Source organism: Oncorhynchus tshawytscha, linkage group LG30 (genome assembly GCF_018296145.1).
Source record: "Oncorhynchus tshawytscha isolate Ot180627B linkage group LG30, Otsh_v2.0, whole genome shotgun sequence".
NCBI classification, from domain to species: Eukaryota; Metazoa; Chordata; class Actinopteri; order Salmoniformes; family Salmonidae; genus Oncorhynchus; species Oncorhynchus tshawytscha.
The window spans coordinates 37368566-37389504 of record NC_056458.1 but is presented as its reverse complement, the minus strand read 5'-3'; the positions used below and the strand labels follow the sequence as shown (position 1 = coordinate 37389504).

The window sequence follows — 20939 nt, the reverse complement described above, 5'->3', positions numbered from 1 at the left end:
GGAGAGAGCGAGAGAGGCTTGTTGCTGGAGAGAGCGAGAGAGGCTTGTTGCTGGAGAGAGCGAGAGAGGCTTGTTGCTGGAGAGAGCGAGAGAGGCTTGTTGCTGGAGAGAGCGAGAGAGGCTTGTTGCTGGAGAGAGAGCGAGAGAGGCTTGTTGCTGAGAGAGAGCGAGAGAGGCTTGTTGCTGGAGAGAGAGCGAGAGAGGCTTGTTGCTGGAGAGAGAGCGAGAGAGGCTTGTTGCTGGAGAGAGAGCGAGAGAGGCTTGTTGCTGAGAGAGAGCGAGAGAGGCTTGTTGCTGGAGGGAGCGAGAGAGGCTTGTTGCTGGAGAGAGCGAGAGAGGCTTGTTGCTGGAGAGAGAGCGAGAGGCTTGTTGCTGGAGAGAGCGAGACAGGCTTGTTGCTGGAGAGCCAGAGAGAGAGGCTTGTTGCTAGAGAGGGAGAGAGACATGCTTGTTGCTGGAAAGAGGAAGAGAGAGGCTTGTTTTTGGGGAGAGAGAGAGAGAGGCTTGTTGTTGGAGAGAGGCTTGTTGCTAGAGAGCGAGAGAGCAAGAGGGAGGTTTGTTCTGGAGAGCGAGAGAGCAAGAGGGAGGCTTGTTGCTGGAGAGTGAGAGAGTGAGAGAGAGAGGCTTGTTACTGGAAATCGGGAGAGAGGCTTTGAGACTAGTTGATGGAGAGACAGGCCAGGCAGACAGGCCAGGCACGCTGGCAGGGAGGCAGACAGGCCAGGCAGACAGGCCAGGCACGCTGGCAGGGATTGCAGGCAGGCAGTAACTATCCATTTCAGAGGCTCTGTGTCAGAATTAGCCTTCTAATGAGCTTGGCAGTCATCTCTCAGCACTTTGAAAGACCAGGCAGAGATACACACACACACAGACTCTCACGGAAATGGCCAGGCAGCTCACTTTGGCACTCAGACAGTTTTGGGATGCAGCCTTTTCAGCCTGCGGCCTCCATCCATGCAGCTCAGTCATCACACACAGCCCTCCGCAGTGAGTGAGTCAGTTAGGGGGTGTGTGTGTACGGTGGGTGCCACTCGGCACCCTGTCAATGAGGCCAGGGGCAGCAGAGACATGTCCCTGTGTAGTGACACCATGAAGAGACTGTTGTGGGAAGGACCAGGCATGTTTTGGCCTGTCTCCTCTCTGTGTAGCGTGAGCAGGCATGAGGACACACTACTACTGGGCAATTCCACGGTACTCTTTGACTTAGTTTTTTCACTTTAAAATGTTTGCTGAACAAAAAACATTGATTTCAAAGTTTAACAAACCAAAAACGTATTTGATTGATTTCCACTGACAAAAAAAAAAAAACCATGGAATTCTGGTAATCTCCCTTAAATTTTTATGGGACCGAATTTGACAAAAATGGAGGTAAATATCTGCTCCGAATTAAGATTCCAAGATGTCTGCAGAAAGAATGGGTTGTCAGCTATGAAATGGCACCTTGACTTTGAAAAAATCTCTTTTAGTTATTGAACTACTACTGTAAGTTAAGTGGATTTACACCCGGGAACGGAATAACAGTAATGGAATTGAATCAAGGGTCCCTGATCTTCGGAAAAGTAGGGACAGATTTTTGACTTGTCCAAAGCACAAGGCACTTGTCCCAACAAAAACAATAAGGTCTCCAACACCATTTGTATATAATTGTATGATGCAATAAACCACTTTACAAACAAGATGCATTACTATGTATTTTACCATAGAGAATTAGACAAAAATGTAGGCTACACTCTGCCTGTTCAGGGAGATCGTTCAAGATTGACGTCGAAATAGGACGTCTAGCCATGTCCTTGCTTCAGAGCCGGCCACTAGGGGGCAACAGTGAGTGCTATTGCCATCAAGTAGGTTGGGTTTTGCTAGGGCATTGTGGACAGGGGTGGTGGATGGGCAAAATCCCATGACTCTGGATCAGAAGATTGTGTGTTTGATCCTAGTCGTGGACACTCGTTTTTAATATCTTGTTTTAACCCTGTTCCAAACTGTAACCATTTTGAATGAGCGCCTAGACTTAACCCTTAACTCCAATTTTTACATTTGGAGAAAGGGAACAGTGTAGAGCACCAGGGGCAACATAAACTCTTTGAAATTTGATGTGTTGGAGAACGTGGATGAATGTCTGATTCTGCAGTGAGAGCTTGTTGGACTATTGGCTCTTTGCATATTCAAACCTGTTTCAAAATACAACACTGCCCCTTTAAGGCTGTCTTGGAGGATGGTTGGCCACCCTTGGCAGTTTATAAAATATTACAAAATTACAATTACAACCAAACACTTTTTATTCCTTCATAAAATAATTCCCTTCAGGGCTCAAAAATAAGGGCGTCCTATCATCCCTGTGACGATAAAATATGATAAAAATACTACGTTTAAAACGGACTCTGGGACAGTTCTGTGACGACAGATCAAAAATTCATACAACTACTGCATATAAAAAAAGCCATGTGGCTGATGCAATAGATCAGACCGTTTTAGCTTAAAATGTTGACAACATTTTGTTTGTTGATATTAAAAGCTCAACAATGCGCACATGGCTGTAGGCCATGCTGGAATATCCCAAAATACAATTAGTGGGAAAACACTGTTCTCAAAAGCGCACCTCATGGGTGAGCGGTTTCCTGTGACTGAGATGATAAATATCTGACTCATCAACAAGCATGGGTTACTAATACGACTAGGATTATCATCAACTAGCATGGGTTACTAATACGACTAGGATTATCATCAACTAGCATGGGTTACTAATACGACTAGGATTATCATCAACTAGCATGGGTTACTAATACGACTAGGATTATCATCAACTAGCATGGGTTACTAATACGACTAGGATTATCACCAACTAGCATGGGTTACTAATACGACTAGGATTATCATCAACTAGCATGGGTTACTAATACGACTAGGATTATCATCAACTAGCATGGGTTACTAATACGACTAGGATTATCATCAACTAGCATGGGTTACTAATACGACTAGGATTATCATCAACTAGCATGGGTTACTAATACGACTAGGATTATCATCAACTAGCATGGGTTACTAATACGACTAGGATTATCATCAACTAGCATGGGTTACTAATACGACTAGGATTATCATCAACTAGCATGGGTTACTAATACGACTAGGATTATCATCAACTAGCATGGGTTACTAATACGACTAGGATTATCATCAACTAGCATGGGTTACTAATACGACTAGGATTATCATCAACTAGCATGGGTTACTAATACGACTAGGATTATCATCAACTAGCATGGGCTACTAATACGACTAGGATTATCATCCACTTGTTTATTCCAGCGGTAGTGGTCTCTGCAGATGGTTTATTCCAGTGGTAGTGGTCTCTGCAGATGGCTTATTCCAGTGGTAGTGGTCTCTGCATATTGTTTATTCCAGTGGTAGTGGTCTCTGCAGATGGTTTATTCCAGCTGTAGTGGTCTCTGCAGATTGTTTATTCCAGCTGTAGTAGTCTCTGCAGATGGTTTATTCCAGCTGTAGTGGTCTCTGCATATTGTTAATTCCAGCTGTAGTGGTCTCTGCAGATGGTTTATTCCAGCGGTAGTGGTCTCTGCAGATGGTTTATTCCAGCGGTAGTGGTCTCTGCATATTGTTAATTCCAGCTGTAGTGGTCTCTGCAGATGGTTTATTCCAGCGGTAGTGGTCTCTGCAGATTGTTTATTCCAGCTGTAGTGGTCTCTGCAGATGGTTTATTCCAGCTGTAGTGGTCTCTGCAGATGGTTTATTCCAGCTGTAGTGGTCTCTGCAGATGGTTTATTCCAGCTGTAGTGGTCTCTGCAGATGGTTTATTCCAGCGGTAGTGGTCTCTGCATATTGTTAATTCCAGCAGTAGTGGTCTCTGCATATTGTTAATTCCAGCTGTAGTGGTCTCTGCAGATTGTTAATTCCAGTGGTAGTGGTCTCTGCAGATTGTTTATTCCAGCTGTAGTGGTCTCTGCAGATTGTTAATTCCAGCTGTAGTAGTCTCTGCAGATTGTTAATTCCAGCTGTAGTAGTCTCTGCAGATTGTTAATTCCAGCAGTAGTGGTCTCTGCAGATTGTTAATTCCAGCAGTAGTGGTCTCTGCAGATTGTTTATTCCAGCTGTAGTGGTCTCTGCAGATTGTTAATTCCAGCTGTAGTAGTCTCTGCAGATTGTTAATTCCAGCGGTAGTGGTCTCTGCAGATTGTTTATTCCAGCTGTAGTAGTCTCTGCAGATGGTTTATTCCAGCGGTAGTGGTCTCTGCATATTGTTAATTCCAGCTGTAGTGGTCTCTGCAGATGGTTTATTCCAGCGGTAGTGGTCTCAGATTGTTTATTCCAGCAGAGTGGTCTCTGTTTATTCCAGCTGTAGTGGTCTCTGCAGATGGTTTATTCCAGCTGTAGTGGTCTCTGCATATTGTTAATTCCAGCAGTAGTGGTCTCTGCATATTGTTAATTCCAGCTGTAGTGGTCTCTGCATATTGTTAATTCCAGCTGTAGTGGTCTCTGCATATTGTTAATTCCAGCTGTAGTGGTCTCTGCATATTGTTAATTCCAGCGGTAGTGGTCTCTGCAGATTGTTAATTCCAGCTGTAGTGGTCTCTGCATATTGTTAATTCCAGCTGTAGTGGTCTCTGCATATTGTTAATTCCAGCGGTAGTGGTCTCTGCATATTGTTAATTCCAGCTGTAGTGGTCTCTGCAGATTGTTTATTCCAGCTGTAGTGGTCTCTGCAGATGGTTTATTCCAGCGGTAGTGGTCTCTGCAGATTGTTTATTCCAGCTGTAGTGGTCTCTGCAGATGGTTTATTCCAGCTGTAGTGGTCTCTGCATATTGTTAATTCCAGCAGTAGTGGTCTCTGCATATTGTTAATTCCAGCTGTAGTGGTCTCTGCATATTGTTAATTCCAGCTGTAGTGGTCTCTGCATATTGTTAATTCCAGCTGTAGTGGTCTCTGCATATTGTTAATTCCAGCTGTAGTGGTCTCTGCATATTGTTAATTCCAGCTGTAGTGGTCTCTGCATATTGTTAATTCCAGCTGTAGTGGTCTCTGCATATTGTTAATTCCAGCTGTAGTGGTCTCTGCATATTGTTAATTCCAGCTGTAGTGGTCTCTGCATATTGTTAATTCCAGCTGTAGTGGTCTCTGCATATTGTTAATTCCAGCAGTAGTGGTCTCTGCATATTGTTAATTCCAGCAGTAGTGGTCTCTGCATATTGTTAATTCCAGCAGTAGTGGTCTCTGCATATTGTTAATTCCAGCTGTAGTGGTCTCTGCAGATTGTTAATTCCAGCTGTAGTGGTCTCTGCAGATTGTTAATTCCAGTGGTAGTGGTCTCTGCAGATGGTTTATTCCAGTGGTATGAAAAAGAGTTCTACTACTACTATTAGCATACTACTATTACTAGTATAATACTACTACTACTACTAGCACACTACTACTACTACTACTACTACTACTACTACTACTACTACTACTACTACTACTATTAGCATACTACTATTGCTAGTATAATACTACTACTAGTACTAGCATACTACTACCACTACTACTACTACTACTACTACTATTAGCATACTACTACTACTATTAGCATACTACTATTACTAGTATAATACTACTACTACTACTAGCACACTACTACTATTAGCATACTACTATTACTAGTATAATACTACTAGTAGTACTAGCATACTACTACCACTACTGCTACTACTATTAGCATACTACTACTACTATTAGCATACTACTATTACTAGTATAATACTACTACTAGTACTAGCATACTACTGCCACTACTACTACTACTATTAGCATACTACTACTACTACTACTACTACTACTACTACTACTACTACTACTACTACTACTACTGTTAGCATACTACTACTACTACTACTACTACTACTACTAGCATACTACTAATACTATTAGCATACTACTACTACTACTACTACTACTACTACTACTACTACTAGTACTACTATTATTAGCATACTACTACTACTACTACTACTACTACTACTACTACTACTACTATTAGCATACTACTACTACTATCATACTACTATACTACTATTAGCATACTACTACCACTACTACTACTACTACTACTACTACTACTACTACTACTACTATTAGCATACTGCTGCTACTACTACTATTAGCATACTGCTGCTACTACTACTACTATTTGCATACTACTACTACTACTACTACTACTACTACTACTACTACTATTTGCATACTACTACTACTACTACTACTACTACTACTACTATACTACTACTACTACTACTACTACTATTACTAGTATAATGCTACTACTAGTGCTAGCATACTACTACTACTACTACTATTAGCATACTACTACGATTAGCATTCTACTATTAGTACTACTACTAGCATACTACTACTACTACTATTACTACTACTACTACTACTACTACTAGCATACTACTGTTAACATACTACTATTACTAGTATAATACTACTTCTACTACTACTACTACTACTACTACTACTACAGATGGACTGGCACTACCTGTTTCGCTATCCCGTGCGGCCATTCACAAGTAGGCAATTTGAGGCATGCGTGAAAAGAGGGGCATAGTAGAGTCACAGCACAGTAATGTAATCCATCTGGGCCACAATGCAAACAATGGCCTGCCAACTACTACATTACAGTATGTGTAGCGAGAGAGAGAAGGGGGAATGACAGGGGAGTGGAATACCATACTAGAGCTCTCTCTCTGAGACAAAGCGAGCACTCTCCCCCTTTATCTCTCTCGGTCTCTGTCTTTCTCTGTCTCTCTATCTCTCTCTCTGAGAGGGTTTTTATCTCTCTCTCTATTTCTGAGAGGGTGTTTCTCTCTCTCTGAGAGGGTGTTATCTCTCTCTCTCTCTCTCTCTGAGAGGGTGTTATATTGCTCTCTCTCTCTCTCTGAGAGGGTGTTATATCGCTCTCTCTCTCTCTGAGAGGGTGTTATATCGCTCTCTCTCTCTCTGAGAGGGTGTTATATCCATCTCTCTCTCTCTGAGAGGGTGTTATATCGCTCTCTCTCTCTCTGAGAGGGTGTTATATCGCTCTCTCTCTCTCTGAGAGGGTGTTATATCGCTCTCTCTCTCTCTGAGAGGGTGTTATATCGCTCTCTCTCTCTGAGAGGGTGTTATATCGCTCTCTCTCTCTCTGAGAGGGTGTTATATCTCTCCTATCTCTGAGAGGGTCTCTCTCTCTCTGAGAGGGTGTTATATTGCTCTCTCTCTGAGAGGGTGTTATATTGCTCTCTCTCTCTGAGAGGGTGTTATATTGCTCTCTCTCTCTCTGAGAGGGTGTTATATTGCTCTCTCTCTCTCTGAGAGGGTGTTATATTGCTCTCTCTCTCTGAGAGGGTGTTATATCGCTCTCTCTCTCTCTCTCTCTGAGAGGGTGTTATATCGCTCTCTCTCTCTCTGAGAGGGTGTTATATCGCTCTCTCTCTCTGAGAGGGTGTTATATCGCTCTCTCTCTCTCTCTCTGAGAGGGTGTTATATTGCTCTCTCTCTCTCTGAGAGGGTGTTATATTGCTCTCTCTCTCTGAGAGGGTGTTATATTGCTCTCTCTCTCTCTCTGAGAGGGTGTTATATTGCTCTCTCTCTCTCTGAGAGGGTGTTATATCTCTCTCTCTCTCTCTGAGAGGGTGTTATATCGCTCTCTCTCTCTCTGAGAGGGTGTTATATCGCTCTCTCTCTCTCTCTCTCTCTGAGAGGGTGTTATATCGCTCTCTCTCTCTCTCTCTCTGAGAGGGTGTTATCTCTCTCTCTCTCTCTCTCTGAGAGGGTGTTATATTGCTCTCTCTCTCTCTGAGAGGGTGTTATATCGCTCTCTCTCTCTCTGAGAGGGTGTTATATCGCTCTCTCTCTGAGAGGGTGTTATATCTCTCTCTCTCTCTCTCTCTCTGAGAGGGTGTTATATTGCTCTCTCTCTCTCTCTGAGAGGGTGTTATCTCTCTCTCTCTCTCTCTCTGAGAGGGTGTTATATCGCTCTCTCTCTCTCTGAGAGGGTGTTATATCGCTCTCTCTCTCTCTGAGAGGGTGTTATATCGCTCTCTCTCTCTCTGAGAGGGTGTTATATCGCACTCTCTCTCTCTGAGAGGGTGTTATATCGCTCTCTCTTTCTCTGAGAGGGTGTTATATCGCTCTCTCTCTCTCTCTCTGAGAGGGTGTTATATCGCTCTCTCTCTCTCTCTCTCTGAGAGGGTGTTATATCGCTCTCTCTTTCTCTCTCTCTCTGAGAGGGTGTTATATCGCTCTCTCTCTCTCTCTCTCTCTCTCTGAGAGGGTGTTATATCTCTCTCTCTCTCTGAGAGGGTGTTATATCGCTCTCTCTCTCTCTCTGAGAGGGTGTTATATCGCTCTCTCTCTCTCTCTGAGAGGGTGTTATATCGCTTCTCTCTCTCTCTCTCTGAGAGGGTGTTATATCGCTCTCTCTCTCTCTCTGAGAGGGTGTTATATCGCTCTCTCTCTCTCTCTGAGAGGGTGTTATATCGCTCTCTCTCTCTGAGAGGGTGTTATATCGCTCTCTCTCTCTCTGAGAGGGTGTTATATCGCTCTCTCTCTCTCTGAGAGGGTGTTATATCGCTCTCTCTCTCTCTCTGAGAGGGTGTTATATCGCTCTCTCTCTCTCTGAGAGGGTGTTATATCGCTCTCTCTCTCTCTGAGAGGGTGTTATATCGCTCTGAGAGGGTGTTATATCGCTCTCTCTCAGAGGGTGTTATATCTCTCTCTGAGAGGGTGTTATATCGCTCTCTCTCTCTCTGAGAGGGTGTTATATCGCTCTCTCTCTCTCTCTGAGAGGGTGTTATATCGCTCTCTCTCTCTCTGAGAGGGTGTTATATCGCTCTCTCTCTCTGAGAGGGTGTTATATCGCTCTCTCTCTCTCTGAGAGGGTGTTATATCGCTCTCTCTCTCTCTGAGAGGGTGTTATATCGCTCTCTCTCTCTGAGAGGGTGTTATATCGCTCTCTCTCTCTGAGAGGGTGTTATATCGCTCTCTCTCTCTCTGAGAGGGTGTTATATCGCTCTCTCTCTCTCTGAGAGGGTGTTATATCGCTCTCTCTCTCTCTCTGAGAGGGTGTTATATCGCTCTCTCTCTCTCTGAGAGGGTGTTATATCGCTCTCTCTCTCTCTGAGAGGGTGTTATATCGCTCTCTCTCTCTCTCTGAGAGGGTGTTATATCGCTCTCTCTCTCTCTGAGAGGGTGTTATATTGCTCTCTCTCTCTCTGAGAGGGTGTTATATCGCTCTCTCTCTCTCTGAGAGGGTGTTATATCGCTCTCTCTCTCTCTGAGAGGGTGTTATATCGCTCTCTCTCTCTCTGAGAGGGTGTTATATCGCTCTCTCTCTCTCTGAGAGGGTGTTATATCGCTCTCTCTCTCTCTGAGAGGGTGTTATATCGCTCTCTCTCTCTCTGAGAGGGTGTTATATCGCTCTCTCTCTCTCTGAGAGGGTGTTATATCGCTCTCTCTCTCTCTGAGAGGGTGTTATATCGCTCTCTCTCTCTCTCTCTCTCTCTCTGAGAGGGTGTTATATCTCTCTCTCTCTGAGAGGGTGTTATATCGCTCTCTCTCTCTCTGAGAGGGTGTTATATCGCTCTCTCTCTCTGAGAGGGTGTTATATCGCTCTCTCTCTCTCTGAGAGGGTGTTATATCGCTCTCTCTCTCTGAGAGGGTGTTATATCGCTCTCTCTCTCTCTCTGAGAGGGTGTTATATCGCTCTCTCTCTCTCTGAGAGGGTGTTATATCGCTCTCTCTCTCTCTCTGAGAGGGTGTTATCTCGCTCTCTCTCTCTCTCTGAGAGGGTGTTATATCGCTCTCTCTCTCTCTCTGAGAGGGTGTTATATCGCTCTCTCTCTCTCTGAGAGGGTGTTATATCGCTCTCTCTCTCTCTCTGAGAGGGTGTTATATCGCTCTCTCTCTCTCTCTGAGAGGGTGTTATATCGCTCTCTCTCTCTCGCTCTCTGAGAGGGCGTTATATCTCTCTCGCTCTCTGGGAGGGCGTTATATCTCTCTCCCTCTCTGAGACGGCGCGCTCTCTCTTTGCTCGCTCTCTCGCTCTTTCTCTCTCTCATACGGCGTGCTCTGACACGGCGCTCTCTCTCTCTCTCTCTCTGTCTGTCTCTGTCTCTGTCTCTGTCTCTCTCTCTCTCTCTCTCTCTCTGTGTGCTGTGCTGTGGAGTACGGCTCCTCTGGGGGAAACCTGCTCTACATTTAAGAGTTTCTGCTGAAAATGGATCTCAAACACAATTTTTTATTTTATTCTTTATACATCTGTTATTCCTGTTTAACGAATGCAGACCTCTTTCTCTCCATGGATGAGGAAATGATTCGATCTTGACGAGGATTTTGTTTCATAGTTGCAATGGAGGGAGAGGAATAGAAAGAGCGAGTGAGAAAGGGAAAATCCACACAGGTTTTCTTCCCAGTTGAAAAGCTGTCAGTCAAACTCCAGTCTGTTTTTTCCTTCTCATGTGAAGGGGAGAAGATGAGTTGCTGTCTCCCTGTCTTCAATTTATAGTGTGAAACATGACTCCCACCACTCGCTGTTTTTGGTTTTTCTACGTCTTTGATACGACGCTGAGGGCAAAACAATAAAGGAAAAACAACACATCCCTGAGGTACACCTCGCCACTAAACCTCCATCCAGGCCATTCAGATGCAGGAAGTCAATTATATAGTCAGCACTACGTATCCAGTTATTCTTTAGAGGCAGCTCTGTTTGGAATTCTAAATGTCACTAGTAAAGCTCAGGGCAGGCTGAACAAGGCAACAGCAAGAGCCCAATATAAGAGGGGAAAGGTCCTGCTTTATGGCCACATAAATCTGCTCTCAGTCACTCAAGGCCATAACCTGCTTTTTCCTCTAGTGCTTCTCTTTCCCGACTCACTGTACTCCATTCTCTCTGTGGATGGATGGGGAATCAGACATGCATATCTACAGAGCAGATATCCTCAGTCTCACCCTTCCCCTGTGCTATTGGCTAACCACCTCACCCACAGAGGCCTAGTGTGACTCTATAGCAGTGTAGTAACCATAGCCAGCCCTGTACTGTAATTGCTGCTGATGTGTCGCTGATTGCTTTCCTTCTTCCCTTACAGATGGAGAGGGAGACGAAGAGGAGAAAATACTCCAGCAGTAGCAATGACTCGGACACCACGGACACCACTGGCAGTGAGTTGATTTAGTTAGAGATGATGAAAGGGACAGGGGTGGAAAAGAGAGACTGAGGGAGGGGCTGATGGAGAGAGAGAAATGGAGAGGGAGGGATTGTCACCATTGGAGACTAATTAGTCAGGAGTGAGCCATGAGAACTGTACAGTACTTGGACTACAACAGGCCCTGAAGAGAAAACCCTCAGCAGCAACACCCTGTGGGCCCACGGTTGGGACTAGGATGACGTTTGAGACGCATCCCGTAGCAGGAACAGTCACTAGCCTGGCCTCCTCTCTCTACTACTCCCATATTCTGCTTCCTGTCGTCTTGTTTTCTCCGTACGCTGCATCCCTGCCTCTTTGAAGTGGCTTGGGCTCAGATCAAAGACAGAGAGAGCCAGTGTCCAGATGTTTATGCCTGCATCGCTGTGACTGACTGACTGACTGGTCACTGTGAGCCACTATAGTGGCGGCCAAGTGATTGACCAATGTATGGTTGTGAATGGTGAAATGACCTCTTAGGTCAGGTTTGAATTCTTTCATCCCTAATTGGATTAATTCATGATTGGGAGAGGTAATCTGATCTGAAATGTGTGCCTATGGCAACTCCTACAGCTGGACCAGTGGCCATAACTCTGGGTCATGTGCCGGGGGGCTATACTGCTCGATGCTCCCTGAACAATCAGTGCATCTGAGTGCTATTAACAGGCCAGTCACTCTAGTCTACAATGGCTTATTGACATGGGATGATGCCCAGGCTAGCCTGCATCTGTTAAACATGGGTTATCATGTTTCTAATTGAAGGATAAGGTAAATGGATGCTAAAAACATGTAAATCTGAAATGTAACTGTCATTGTCTGCAGGTCAAGTGACCTCCTGGTCCAAGTCCTCCAAGAACACAGGGACCAGCAGCACCTGGGTCAGACAGGTGCACAATAAACCCTCTGAGGTGAGTGGCTGCCCACTCCATATTGTATACAACTCACTGGCTGTGTCCCAAATGGCACCCTATAGTGCATTACTTTTCACCAGGGCCCACAGTGTGACTGACTGACTGACTGACTGTCCGACCGACCGACTGACGATTATGTTGTGTGAGTTACATTGAGTTTATGGCGTGACTGATTGGATATCCTTACTGTACACAATTTACTGACTGGTGATTACGTCGCATGAGTTAATGATAACGTGACTGATTGGATATCCTTACTGTACATAATTTACTGACTGGTGATTACGTTGCATGAGTTAATGATAACGTGACTGATTTGATATCCTTACTGTACACAATTTACTGACTGGTGATTACGTGGCATGAGTTAATGATAGCGTGACTGATTGGATATCCTTACTGTACACAATTTACTGACTGTTGATTACGTGGCATGAGTTAATGATAACGTGACTGATTGGATATCCTTACTGTACACAATTTACTGACTGGTGATTACGTTGCATGAGTTAATGATAACGTGACTGATTGCTGATTATGGTGTGAGTCTGTTGCTGTAATGGTGGTGGGATGATGGTCAATGATGTCCTCATCAGTTTACTGGTGATTATGGTGTGGTGGATTCATTGAAGCCAGGACAAAATGATAATCCACTGAGGATAATGACAGTATGATACAGACAGTATGGTAATAACGTGTTTGTTACTGCAGTAGATTAGGGTCAGTGTTCAATTCCAGCGCAGTCAAAGTTGAGCCCTGTTACTTGTTGCTTCAGACATTTGGCTAGGTAAGTGTGGAGGATGGTATGTGAAGTAGGCCCTAACTACGCTTGCACTGGTCTGTTATAAGAAGGAAGGAGACTTTTCAGCTCTCCATAAATAAGTATATGAACTATATAAATATTATTTTTTCTACTTTCAAACTACTACAGTAGGCTATATTTCCAAGGATCTTGTCATCGTGTCAGAGGGATTTGATTTGAAGTGTACTTCCTTAGATTAGTCTGGAGCAAGGACGCAGTGTAAACCAGTTGTGTTGTTACTGGTTTTGACAAATCAAAACCGAGGCTTTAGTGAGATCCCTTTGTTGTGTCTCCGGAGTATGCTGTGACAGTTGTCACCACATTACCAACATTGGCATGGGCACATGGAACCTTTCCTCAGACTTGTAGTACAGCCTGACTTTTTCATGTTTTTATGCATATGGCACATGTTAATTTGTGATTCTTTGGGGAACTTTGCTTATTTACCGCCTTGATAAATAGCTGCTGGCTAAAACGGGGAAATAGAGTGATGAAACATTGTGTTCTCCTGTGTTTGACAGTGAATCTGTCGTCTGAGTGAGGACATGTAAATAATCTGGTTGATATTTAGTGGAGTAATGCCTGATGAATGAGTGTTTGTCTTGGTCATGGTACATAGGTGGGATTCTGTTAAATATGCGTCATACTTATTTCTCAGGGCTTTGTAGGGTTCAGTTTCCAAATGTTTCTGTGACGGTTTTTTTATGTACTTGGTGGTTTTTCATAGCAGAGCTGTACTCGAGAATGACTGGTATTAGGAAACAAGATATCTCCTACTGTACACCCAGAGGAAGAAAGTTGCCTTTGCATAGTATGCACGTGTGAAACTAGCACACACAGGGACTGCCTGAGAGAGGAGAGAAGGGGTGCGTGCGGGGGCTTTAATCTCAAACTCAACCGGAGCCAAGAAGACGAGATGGATGAGAAGCCTGCATTCACTGTTTTCTTCTCTGTTCTCAGGAGCTGGCAACCAAGACACACTCACTGGTAAAAACTAAAATACTTATGAGCATCCAATCTGGCAGTGTGTGTTTGTTTCTCGGTCATGTGTGACACCCCTATGTTACTCTGCAGTCTTCCGTGATATTCATGGCAGCGGATCTGATGGTTGGATACCTGGGTGGGGTGGGCAGCTTTGACTGGGATTTTGTTTTTGCTGAGAGAGAGAGAAGGATAGTGAGGAAGAGGGAGCGAGAGAAAGTCACAAACAGCGTCTTTTTTACTTTGTTCTGCACTTCAAAGCAGCAATCTAGGTTTTTACCAAGGACCTGGTATCTGTAGGGGTAAAGTGCCCCAGTGTTGATGCTGCTGGCTCTGCATGCCGAATTGATGCATAAAAAACTCCACTCCATGTTTCTTTCTGATAAGATGCTCCCACAGCCAATTCTGCATTATTGCTGCACCGGCCACTCACAAGGACATTGGGAACTATTCAAGGGAACAGAGTTTTCATTTAAAAGCCGTTTTAAAGAACTTCAGCAACTTTTCAGAGTAACTTAATCTGAGAAGAAATGTTCACCAGAAAAGCAGAAAGGGAAGATTTTTAACTTGACATTGGACATATCTGCAGCATCTTGCCATCTTAGGCCTACATTTGTGGTGCAATCAACCCTAATATGGCCTCATGTATTTAGCAGGCCATAATTTATGGGCCAGTTGAGTTGGCATACCTTAGCACTGACGCTTCATATTGGGTTAAAAGGTAGACCAGACTCATGTTCTCCCATCTGTGCAGATTAAGTAGGCCATTTTGCCTTTTCAATGCCATTTAAAAATACAGACAGTGTCGCAGTACTACAAATGCTGATTTTTGCATTCCCTGTGCTGTGTGGGATATTTGTTCATTGTTGTACCTTCGTCTCTTTGACCCATTTTTTAATACTTGAATGTCGGAGAGGGATGACATTCGCATTTGCAATCTGTCTGAATTGAGCGTACAGTCAAAGGGAGCTGTAATTGAGGGAGGCTACTGTGGTACTGAATGACATGACCTTTGAATGAGGCTTGCAATTAAAGTGAATAGAACAGCATTTCTCAGTCAACTATCATTCACAGCGGGTTGTGAAGAAGCCTGTAGTTAACTGAAGAAGACTAAATAGGCTCATTTCAGAGATAAAATGTTACAGTAATGAGACTGAAATTTAAAAATATATATACAGTATCACTCAAGTTTGGACACCTTTTTGTTATTTGTACTATTTTCTACATTGTATAATAATAGTGAAGACATCAAAACTATGAAATAACACATATGGAATCATGTAGTGACCCAAAAAAGTGTTAAACAAATCAGAATGGCACTCTTTGCCTTGACAGCTTTGCACAATCTTGGAATTCTCTCAACCAGCTTCATGAGGTAGTCACCTGGAATGCTTTTCCAAAAGTCTTGAAGGAGTTCCCACATATGCTGAGCACTTGTTGGCTGCTTTTCCTTCCTCTGCGGGCCAACTCATCTCAAACCATCTCAATTGGGTTGAGGTTGGGTGATTGTGGAGTCCAGGTCATCTGATACAGCACTCCATCACCTTCCTTCTTGGTCAAATAGCCCTTACACAGCCTGGTGGTTCACCTTCCAACAGGACAACAACCTTAAGCACACAGCCAAGACAAGTCTCTGAATGTCCTTGAGTGGCCCAGCCAGAGGCCGGACTTGAACCTGATCGAACATCTTTGGAGAGGCCTGAAAATAGCTATGCAGTGATGCTCCCCATCCAACCTGACAGAGCTTGAGAGGATCTGCAGAAAGAATGGGAGAAACTCCCCAAATACAGGTGTGCCAAGCTTGTAGCGTCATACCCAAGAAGATTTGAGGCAGTAAATGCTGCCAAATGTGCTTCAACAAAGTTCTCAGTAAAGGGTCTGAATATTTATATAAATATGATATTTCAGTTTTTAACATTTTTAATGTGTTTGCTAAAATGTCTAAACCTGTTTTTGCTTTGATATTATGAGGTATTGTGTGAAGGTTGATTTGGGGGGGGGGGACAACAACGACGACAATTTAATCCATTTTAGAATAAGGTTTTAACGTAACAACTAACGTAACGTAACAAAATGTGGAAAAGATCAAGGGGTCTGAATAGGATCTGAATGCACTGTAAATGTACAGTTTGGAAGAGTCTTGGTGGTTCCAAACTCCTTCCATTTAAGAATGATGGAGGCCACTGTTCTTGGAGACCTTCGATGCTGCATAAATGTTTTGATACCCTTCCCCAGATCTGTGCCTCGACACAATCCTGTCTCGGAGCTCTACAGTTTTTGCTCTGACATGCACTGTCAACTGTGGGATCTTATATAGACAGGTTTGTGCCTTTCCAAATCATGTCCAATCAATTGAATTTACCCCAAGTGGACTCCAATCAAGTTATAGAAACATCTCAAAGATGATCAAGGGAAACAGGATGCACCTGAGCTCAATTTCAAGTCTCATAGCAAAGGATCTGAATACTTAATCAAATAAGGTATTTCTGTTTTTTATTTTTAAGAAATATTATTTGATTTAAAAAAAAAAATGTCTCAACCTGTTTTCGCTTTGTCATATTGTGTGTTGATTGAGGAAAATGTTTTATTTAATCAATTTTAGAATAAGGCTGTAACGTAACAAAATGTGGAGAGTCAAGGGGTCTGAATACTTTCCGAGTGTGTGTGTGTGTGTGTGTGTGTGTGTTTGTTACAGATGTACATTTCACAAAGACACAGCATAAGGAAATGGTAGGCTGGCTATATTGTCCATGCATAAGAGTGACTGGATTTTATGCTTTACATGCTCTTCTGTGCTTCTGTTCAGGGAGTGTTACTCAAAGGATAGCATTTAGCTATAGCCTAGCTGATCTTTCTGCCCACTCATCACATCCATCGTGAGCTTGGGGTTATCCAGCAAGCCTGTGGAAATCCTCCCTGCCTCTTCAGAGGGAATAACTTCGCCTCGGAACAGGGAAGGACAGACTTTCCCGACCTGATCTCAGGGATGGTTCAGCGCACGCTGAGCATGCGGTTCCCGCTCTCATTTCCAGTCGTTCTGTCTCTTCTGCCTGCCTGCCCCGGCCCATACTCTGTTCTATGTCCAAGAGCTCCCTTTTAAATATAGAAGAAAAGTTACTGGAAGAACATCAGGCAGGGAAGCGTTCCAGTTGGAGTCTGATGTCTTGGGAAAAGAGGGAATTTTATTTTCTCTGTCTCGTTCCTTATGACATTCCATAAAACACTGGTTTTGCCGTCCGTGTGGAGTGGAGGCTCCTGGGCCTGGCCTCTTCCTTGGCCACTGTTGTGGTGAGTCCTGACGCCAAGATGGTCCTGGTGACGCTCCTGGTGATGAGGGAAGGTCAGATGTGTACGGTGACTGAGACTCCACTCCCAACTGATGCTCTGGAGTGGCCAGGGAGGGTGGGGGGGAGGGGAGCTGCCTTCTCTAGAACCATGTGGGGTGTCCAGGGTTGGTCACTTTTTAATTTTAATTCAGTCAATTCCATAACTCAATAGAGAAGCATTGAGGAAAGTGAAATGGTATTAACCCATACTCTGGGGGCTTCATTACTGCTCATCATGCTGGATATGGAAGATGGGCAGTGTGTGTGTGGGGGGTTGGAGAGGCGTAAATCCATCGTCAGTGTGGTTCCTGGCCCACGCTGTCTCTCACTGCTGGTCCTCTAATATTGGGCCTTGAGTCACTGGGCTAATGCGGTAAGCATAAACCAAATCAATATGAAATAAGAATTATCAATATGAAATAATATTTGTCACATGCTTCGTGAACAACAGGTGTAGACTAACAGGAAAATGCTTACTTATGGGCCCTTCCCAACAATGCAGAGAGAAAAATAACAACAGGAGGAATAAATACACAATGAGTAATGATGACATGGCTATATACACTGGGTACCAGCACCGAGTCAATGTTAGGGGTATGAGGTAATTGAGGTAGATATGTACATATAGGTAGGGAAAGGTGACTAGGCAACAGGATAGATAATAGACAGTAGCAGCAGCGTATGTGATGAGTCAAAAAACTTAGTGCCGATAGTCTGGGTAGCTATTTGGTTAACTATTTAACTAACTATTTCACAGTCTTATGGCTTGGGGGTAGAAGCTGTTCATGGTCCTGTTGGTTCCAGACTTGGTGCACGGGTTAGTCACACTTTTCAGGTCTTCTGCCACTGTGTACTCTCTGTTTATGGCCAAATAGCATTCTAGTTTGCAATTTTTTTTTGTTAATTGCTTGTAAATTCTTTCCAATGTGTCATGTAATTATCTTTTTGTTTTCTCATGATTTGTTTGGGCATAATTGTGTTGCTGTCCTGGGGGTCTGTTTGTGTTTGTGAACAGAGCCCCAGGACCAGCTTGCTTAGGGGACTCTTCTCCAGATTAATTTCTCTGTAGGTGATGGCTTTGTTGTGGAAGGTTTGGGAATTGCTTCCTTTTAGGTGGTTAAAGAATTTAACGGCTATTTTCTGGATTTTGATAATTAGTGGGTATTGGCCTAATTCAGCTCTGCATGCATTATTTGGTGTTCTACGTTGTACACGGAGGATATTTTTGCAGAATTCTGCGTGCAGAGTCTCAATTTGGTGTTTGTCCCATTTTGTGAAGTCTTGGTTGGTGAGCGTCCCCAGACCTCACAACCATAAAGCATAAAGGGCAATGGGCTCTATGCCTGATTCAAGTATTTTTAGCCAGATCCTAATTGGTATGTTGAAATGTATGTTCCTTTTGATGGCATAGAATGCCCTTCTTCCCTTGTCTCTCAGATCGTTCACAGCTTTGTGGAAGTTACCTGTGGCGCTGATGTTTAGGCCAAGGTATGTATAGTTTTTTGTGTGCTCAAGGGCAACAGTGTCTAGATGGAATTTGTATTTGTGGTCCTGGTGACTAGACCTTTTTTGGAACACCATTATTTTGGTCTTACTGAAATTTACTTTCAGGGCCCAGGTCTGACAGAATCTGTGCATAAGATCTAGGTGCTGCTGTAGGCCCTCCTTGGTTGGTGACAGAAGCACCAGATCATCATCAAACAGCAGACATTTGACTTCGGATTCTAGTAGGGTGAGGCCGGGTGCTGCAGACTTTTCTAGTGCCCGCGCCAATTCGTTGATATATATGTTGAAGAGGGTGGGGCTTAAGCTGCATCCCTGTCTAACCCCACGACCCTGTGTGAAGAAATTTGTGTGTTTTTTGCCAATTTTAACCGCACACTTGTTGTTTGTGTACATGGATTTTATAATGTCGTATGTTTTACCCCAAACACCACTTTCCATCAGTTTGTATAGCAGACCCTCATGCCAAATTGAGTCAAAGGCTTATTGAGTCAAAGGCATATTCCACGGTAGTGATTGGGGTCAAATTTGTCTCCACTTTTGTGGATTGGGGTGATCAGTCCTTGGTTCCAAATATTGGGGAAGATGCCAGAGCTAAGGATGATGTTAAAGAGTTTTAGTATAGCCAATTGGAATTTGTTGTCTGTATATTTGATAATTTCATTGAGGATACCATCAACACCACAGGCCTTTTTGGGTTGGAGGGTTTTTATTTTGTCCTGTAACTCATTCAATGTAATTGGAGAATCCAGTGGGTTCTGGTAGTCTTTAATAGTTGATTCTAAGATCTGTATTTGATCATGTATATGTTTTTGCTCTTTATTCTTTGTTATAGAGCCTAAAAGATTGGAGAAGTGGTTTACCCATACATCTCCATTTTGGATAGATAATTCTTCGTGTTGTTGTTTGTTTAGTGTTTTCCAATTTTCCCAGAAGTTGTTAGTCTATGGATTCTTCAATTACATTGAGCTGATTTCTGACGTGCTGTTCCTTCTTTTTCCATAGTGTATTTCTGTATTGTTTTAGTGATTCACCATAGTGAAGGCGTAGACTCAGGTTTTCCGGGTCTCTATGTTTTTGGTTGGACAGGTTTCTCAATTTCTTTCTTAGATTTTTGCATTCTTCATCAAACCATTTGTCATTATTGTTAATTTTCTTCGGTTTTCTATTTGAGATTTTTAGATTTGATAGGGAAGCTGAGAGGTCAAATATACTGTTAAGATTTTCTACTGCCAAGTTTACACCTTCACTATTACAGTGGAACATTTTACCCAGGAAATTGTCTAAAGGGGATTGAATTTGTTGTTGCCTAATTGTTTTTTGGTAGGTTTCCAAACTGCATTCCTTCCATATATAGCATTTCTTAATGTTACTCAGTTCCTTTGGCTTTGATGCCTCATGATTGAGTATTGCTCTGTTTAAGTAGAGTGTGATTTTGCTGTGGTCTGATAGGGGTGTCAGTGGGCTGACTGTGAACGCTCTGAGAGACTCTGGGTTGAGGTCAGTGAGAAAGTAGTCTTCAGTACTACTGCCAAGAGATGAGCTATAGGTGTACCTACTATAGGAGTCCCCTCAAAGCCTACCATTGACTATGTACAGTGCCTTGCGAAAGTATTCGGCCCCCTTGAACTTTGCAACCTTTTGCCACATTTCAAGCTTCAAACATAAAGATATAAAACTGTATTTTTTTGGGAAGAATCAACAAGTGGGACACAATCATGAAGTGGAACGACATTTATTGGATATTTCAAACTTTTTTAACAAATCAAAAACTGAAAAATTGGGCGTGCTCCACCTGTCTTACCTCCAGCTGGGTGAATTTATCCTTCATTTCAATGAGGGAGTGGTAATCTGTGCTGGGAGGTTGACTCTCCGCTGGAGGTTGCTTGTCTGTGGGGTTACATAATGAAGAGGTCTGGTCTGACCCGCTCGGGGTGGGGGTATCTTTATCAGGGGAGAGCTTCTCCTGCTGGGCTGATTCTTTAATTTGGTGAAAGTCCAGCTGAAACTGTTTGGGGTTACCCTGTACAACTACTGTTCCACTTATAGAGGTTTATATTAGCTGACTCAGAGTCCTCCTTGTCAAGTATTTTGAGTTTCCACCCCTCGTTAACCCCCCCTCTCTTAACAAAGGGGTAGTGTGCTAATATAGCACTGTGCCATGCCAGGGGATGGTTTGTGTGGAAGATAAGGTTGCTG

At 43.5% G+C, this 20939-nt stretch overlaps 1 protein-coding gene across 4 annotated transcripts in view; it reads left to right on the top strand.

Annotated features, from left to right (window-relative positions):
- The window catches only part of LOC112246533 (protein Jade-1-like), a 225215-nt gene that overhangs the window by 31597 nt on the left and 172679 nt on the right, over positions 1–20939 (top strand). For 3 of the 4 annotated variants that reach the window (XM_042309073.1, XM_042309071.1, XM_042309072.1), the window contains 3 exons: positions 11122–11194; positions 12040–12125; positions 13891–13917. In XM_042309073.1, coding sequence (XP_042165007.1) covers positions 11122–11194; positions 12040–12125; positions 13891–13917 — 186 coding nt within the window. The remainder of the gene's footprint in view (positions 1–11121; positions 11195–12039; positions 12126–13890; positions 13918–20939) is intronic. The other variant, XM_042309074.1, reaches the window with a different exon arrangement.